This window comes from Parasteatoda tepidariorum, chromosome 2 (assembly GCF_982258835.1).
Source record: "Parasteatoda tepidariorum strain Cologne lab strain chromosome 2, Ptep-v5.0, whole genome shotgun sequence".
Classification (NCBI taxonomy): domain Eukaryota; kingdom Metazoa; phylum Arthropoda; class Arachnida; order Araneae; family Theridiidae; genus Parasteatoda; species Parasteatoda tepidariorum.
Window position 1 is genome coordinate 76,129,445 of NC_141756.1, and position 5,988 is coordinate 76,135,432.

Sequence of the window (5,988 nt, forward strand, 5' to 3'; positions counted from 1 at the left end):
AACTTTCTGACTCACGTTAAGAGCTTTAGCCATGCTTGCCTGTGTTGGTGGACCCGGTTTTGATGTCATCTTATCAAGCTTCTTCAAATCTGATTTCTTCAATTTGCTTGGCCGTTCACTTCGTTTTGGTTTTGCATTATTTTGCATCGATCCGAGTTTTGAATTCCTGATGCGACTGATATGGCTGAGTGAAATCGCTATACCTTTCCTTTTAAAATGGGTTTGTATAATCCTGTGGCTCCATCTGACCAGTTTGGTCAGATCAATAGCTCACACACAATAATTGGACTGTATTTATTTTATACTCATTTATTTTGTACCAGCATTACGGACTCGCTCGTGAGCCCGTTACACATTACACATACACATACACTGCTGCTTCCAGCACTCAGTTCTACAATTAAATTCAATTTACGCTTACAGCGCCATCTATATGTTTAATGGGAATTAACACTCCCCACGATTGAAATTGCAAATTTCAATAAATTTTACACAATTAGCAATATAATGTTATACAGAGAAAAAATATATATGAATCATACAAATAACATTGTGACATAAAGCAGACATTGAGATATAAGACTAAAGCTAATTTTCTATTTGCACAATTACTCTATGGGAAGAATACAAATGTCACGAATATTTCTTTGAAGTTGTTTGCCGTTAGGTAAACTTAACTTCACTACTCTTATTTTTGTGTCACGGCCAGGCATCACCTCAACAATTCGTCCTACTAACCATTGCGTAGATGGTAAATTCTCTTCCTTTATCAAACACAGGGTTCCTATTTCTACATTATTCTTTTCAAATTTCCATTTATTACGTTCCTGTAAATTATTAAGGTAATCCCTTTTCCACAACTTCCATATTCTCTGACTATACTTATTAATCTTTTGCCAGTTAGAAAGCCTATTTTCAGTTATATCTATTAGTTGGGGTTCAGCGAGTGAGGTGATGGGCCTACCTATCAAGAAATGACCAGGTGATAGAGTTTCAAATTCATCAAACTCCGGTGAAAGTGGAGTGAGAGGTCTGGAGTTCAAAACACCTTCGATTTCAGTCAAAATTGTCAAGAATTCTTCTAAAGTTAAATTTTGATTGCCAATTACTCTTTTTAGGTGGAACTTAAACGACTTCACACCAGCCTCCCAAATTCCCCCGAAGTTTGGTGACCTTGGTGGGATAAATTTCCAATCAATCCCTTCGTTAGTAAAATAACTGGCTAACGTCTCATCTGGACAATTTATCATTTTCCTTAACTTCTTAATCTCAATGTTAGCACCGATAAATGTTTTTGCATTATCGGTCATAATTTTTGAACACTTGCCCCGTCTCCCAAAAAAAACGTTTTAGACTGGCAATGAACGATTGAGACGTTAAATCAGTTACAAAATCTAAGTGAATTGCCTTGGTTCACAAGCAAATATAAACAGCAACATAAACCTTATTTGTGACCCCTTTTCTCTGGTTTTTGAACTTTATAGAAAATGGGCCACAAAAATCAATTCCCGTGATGTTAAATGGATAATTAGGTCTTGTACGCTCCTTTGGTAGATCAGCCATTATTTGATTACTCATAACCGGTTTGTTTTTAAAACATGTGATACAGCTATGTACAATTTTCCTACAATTATTTCTACCGTTAAGAGGCCAGAACTTTTGTCGAACTTGATATAATAATGCTTGTGGTCCCAAGTGCAAATATTTTAAATGACAATATCTCAAAATTATGGTGGTTAAAGAATTCTTACCCGGTAAAATGATGGGGAACTTAGAATTAACAGGCAAGTCAGACAGAGATAATCTACCACCAACTCTCATCAGCTTATTTTCATCTAGAAAAACACACAATGAAGACAACTTACTGTTCCTCGGAACAGGCTTACCTTTTTCCAAGTTTTTGATTTCCTCTGGGAACTCACTTCGTTGTAAACATTTTAACAACCAAATTTCAGCTGCATTTAATTCACTTACTAACAAGGGACCAATTTTTCTTGCATCTGGAATTTTACAATTGTAAATGAATCTGAAAAGAAAACTCAGTACATGAATAATTTTAGTATAATTGTTAGATAAGGTAAGAATTTTCTCAAAAAGGGAAGCATTATCTATAGAAATTAATGTCACTAAATGGGAATCACAGTTCTTTTTAAGTTCAACTTGGTACTCTTCTTCATGAACAGTTTGCTCCTCATAAGCGTCAGGAATGTTCTCTTTCAGGAAGTCAGGACCAGACCACCATTTCGCACTGCCAAGAAGAACGTCAACAGTCACACCTCTGCTTAGCATGTCAGCGGGATTGTCTCTACTAGCACAGTGGTGCCATGATGTCTGGGCTGTCAATGCTTGAATCTCTTTTACACGGTTTGCCACAAAAGGTTTCCATCGTTTGGTTGAACTCTGAATCCAGTAGAGTACGATTTTAGCATCAGTCCAGAAAAAGCTTGTTGATTGATGTTTTTGGTCGATTACTTTCTTCACCTCTTTAGCTAATCTTGCTGCTAGCACAGCACCCATGAGTTCCATCCTCGGTAGTGTAATCTTCTTCAAGGGTGCAACTCTGGTTTTAGAAGACACAAGATTGGTAATGATTTGATCTTTGACTCGTATTTTTATGTACACGGCGGCTCCATAGGCCTTGATACTAGCGTCTGAAAATGTGTGGATTTCGACACATAAATTCTCATCACCTGTAGGACTCATCACATGTCTAGGAATTTTAAGATCTTTTAGTTGAGAAACTTCTGTACACCACTTCTTCCACGTTTTTGCAATGTCGGGTGGCAACTCTTCATCCCAGGTGATTTTCCTCTGCCAGATCTCTTGAAATAAACATTTAAATCTGATGGTGAAGGGAGTGAGAAGACCTAAAGGGTCAAATATTCTTCCTGCAGCCATTAGCAAAAATCGTTTGGTATTTTTTTCCTGTTGAAGAAATTCAAGCAAGCCATCTATCTCCACGGTGATAAAGTCACTAAGTGGATTCCAAGAAAGGCCTAGGACTCGATGCAGACTTCCTTCGAGGTCCTCTGGGTGTAGTAGATCAAATCTTTCTTCATTCAATTTTGTCATAAGATTTTCATCATTCGAAATCCACTTCCTTAGGTTCATTCCAGCATCTCCCATGATTTGTTTCGCTCTTTTAGAAATTTCAAAGGCTGCTTCTTCACTGTCCTCTCCAGCTATCAAATCGTCAACGTATAAACAGTCATCAAGTACTTGTACTGTGGATGGAAACTCTTCACGATATTTTTCTATATGCTTTTTAATGGTAGCTGCCAACAAAAATGGACTAGAATTCACTCCAAATATTACTCGCTTGAATCTGTAGATCTCTATATGTTTTAGATCCTTTCCAAAAAGAAATCTCACAGCGTCTCTGTCTCTATCACTCAAGGATATCTGGAGAAATGCTTTCTCGATATCAGCCAGAAATGCAATTCTATTTAAACGAAAATGGATCAGAAGATAAAAAATATTTGGATTCAGATTAACCCCTTGAAACAAACAATCATTCAGAGATAATTGTCCGATTCCATGTGCACTAGCATCGAAGACTATTCTCATTTTGGTGGTTAGCCTCTCCTTTTTATTGACAATCAAATGGGGCAGGTAAAACACAGGCTTATCATTTGGTTTTGAATGATCCAATACTCTCTCAATTATTCCTTCTCTCAAATAAATTTTTAAAGTTTCGCAATATTCTAAGTATAGTGAATTATCACGATTCATTCTTTTAATCAGAGAGTCAAGTCTCTTCTTTGCAATGTTGAAATTATCATCTAACTCCTGCCAGTTCTTCTTCCAAGGTAAGGCTACCTCGTATCGCTTGTTTTTAAAGCTCACCGTGTCATTAAAGTTCTTAAGGGCTTCGTTTTCGTAAATGTTTTCATTCTCGTCATTAATGCCAATGGACTCTAGCTCCCAAAATCTACTAATGGACTTTTCTAATTCCGTGTTATCCTTTATTAATCCGCAGTGAACCCTATCATAATTTTTTGTTGGTATGCTCCCACTTACAACGTAACCGAATACCGTATTTTGTAAAATTAACTTTGTATTAGGGGGTTGTATTTGCCCTATCCTCATAATTTCATAAAAATGTTCCGCGCCTATAAGTATATCAATAGGACCTGGCCTGTTAAAACTTAAATCCGCCAATTTCACATCTCTTAATTCTGGGAAACTGCATTGAATTGGTTTAGATGGGGTAAAATCCATTATTCTTGGAACAACTAAAAAGTTTAAATCTAAATTAAAATTTCCCTCCTCATTTGTAATGGTAGTACTCACTCGTGATTTTATTTCTAATGACAATTCATTTAATCCTGACACTGAGGCATTTATTTTTTCTTTCCTTAAATTAAGTCTATCAGATAACCTTTTGCTGATAAAATTCGAATTCGCACCCACATCAAGCAAACCCCGGCAAGGAATTAAATTGTTTACATTATCTTTTATGTAACAAATAATCGTACTAAGCAAAACACATTTTGATTGTATTGAATTCGAATCGAAACTCGCAGCCGCAAAATATTCTTCGTTTTTGTTTTGATTAACTTCCGCACTTCTAGAAGGATTGGTAATAAATTCAGCTGCGGTGGGGGAAAGCACGCTTCGACTAGCAGTCGCCGATGCCTCATACGGTTTTTTCTCAGGAGAGAAATGCAAAGTCACGTGATGACGCCTTTTACAATTCTGGCAAGAATACTTAGATTTGCAATTTGATACTCTGTGGTTATTTCCTAAGCAATTAAAGCATAATTTATTAGTTTTAACAACTTCTACTCGATCATTTATGGATAAGTTTTTATAAGCAGGGCAGTTATATAATGGATGATTTTCACTACACGATAAAACACATTTAGAAATTTTAGCATCTGACAAGAATACTCGCGAAGCATTTTTTGAGTGGGGATTTTTTACGTTTTCTAAACTATTGACTAATTTTTTCCCACGCGAAGTGTAGTATAGATCGATCTCTTTCGATAATTGAGAGGGTTTGAACCAATCGTCTCCCTGTTTCATACTTATATGGTATGCGGTATCTTTGTCAAGTGTTCGATAGATTTTGTCGGATACGATTAACTCTTTTAATGTTTCGAAATCCGACACCTTCCTTAATTTCAAATAATAATCATAATTTGTTATCAATCGAGACGCGTATTGTACGTGTGTTTCGTTTGGTTGTCGGAATGTATTTTTGAAATGTTCTAAACACGATTGAGGGGTGGGCTCAAACTCTCTTATTACGATTGATTTTACTTTAGAATAATCATTTAACTCGTTATCTTTTATATAAGTAATCACGTTTGTGGCCTTTTCTCCTAATAAATTTAAAAGAATTTCTGCCTTGTATTTCTCGGGTACACTTTTAGAGTTAAATGCCCTTTCTAAGGATGAGAAAAAATAACTCCAACCTTCAGGTCTACTGGGAACTTTAACTGTTAGAGTCCGGACACTCTTGACGAGTGAATCCAGCGATTCAGTACTTTCGGAGTTCTCAGTTTTGTTTTCGTTTCGCAGTTTAGCTAGTTCTAATTCTGCTTTTGTTCTCTCAAACTTAAATTTTTCTAACTGTAACAACGATTCCTTTTCTGCTTTTCTATCATTAATTATAGTATTTGCTATGTCAGTAGCAAGTTCTGGCTCTTTAACAAATGTTTCGTTGTTTTTTATTAAGTTCGTTAGCTCAATAATAGTCATAGTCTCAGTAACATTTTCACCTAACTCAATGGCAATTTGCCTTAAATCCTCTTTTTTCGCTCCTTTAAACATAGTGTATATTTATATATAGTCAATATAAAGTCAATGCACAATTTATCTCAATCAAATTTCAAAACTGGTACATACCTTTTAAGTGATGAAATTCGTATTTTAATCCATAGGTTTTAACTCACCTCCGTTCTCGGAGGACCATTTGACCAGTTTGGTCAGATCAATAGCTCACACACAATAATTGGACTGTATTTATTTTATACTCATTTA

At 35.8% G+C, this 5,988-nt stretch overlaps 1 protein-coding gene across 1 annotated transcript; it reads right to left on the reverse strand.

The window, feature by feature from the left end:
- Positions 1-608: 608 nt before the first annotated feature.
- LOC147815866 (uncharacterized) lies at positions 609-5,778 on the reverse strand. Its single transcript, XM_087156640.1, has 3 exons — positions 2,142-5,778; positions 1,752-2,000; positions 609-1,234 (listed from the first exon to the last, which is right to left on the reverse strand). Exons 1-3 carry the CDS (start codon positions 5,776-5,778, stop codon positions 609-611), a joined length of 4,512 nt encoding a protein of 1,503 aa, XP_087012766.1.
- Between the last annotated feature and the right edge of the window lie 210 nt (positions 5,779-5,988).

Excerpts from the sequence above, each read along its gene's own strand:
- LOC147815866 (XM_087156640.1), bottom strand. The coding sequence starts at position 5,778 with ATGTTTAAAGGAGCGAAAAAAGAGGATTTAAGGCAAATTGCCATTGAG. Across the intron at positions 2,001-2,141 it reads AGTTGAACTTAAAAAGAACT|ATGCAAGAAAAATTGGTCCC; the intron begins GTGATTCCCATT and ends GTAAAATTCCAG. Across the intron at positions 1,235-1,751 it reads GTTCCCCATCATTTTACCGG|ATGAGACGTTAGCCAGTTAT; the intron begins GTAAGAATTCTT and ends TAAATTGTCCAG.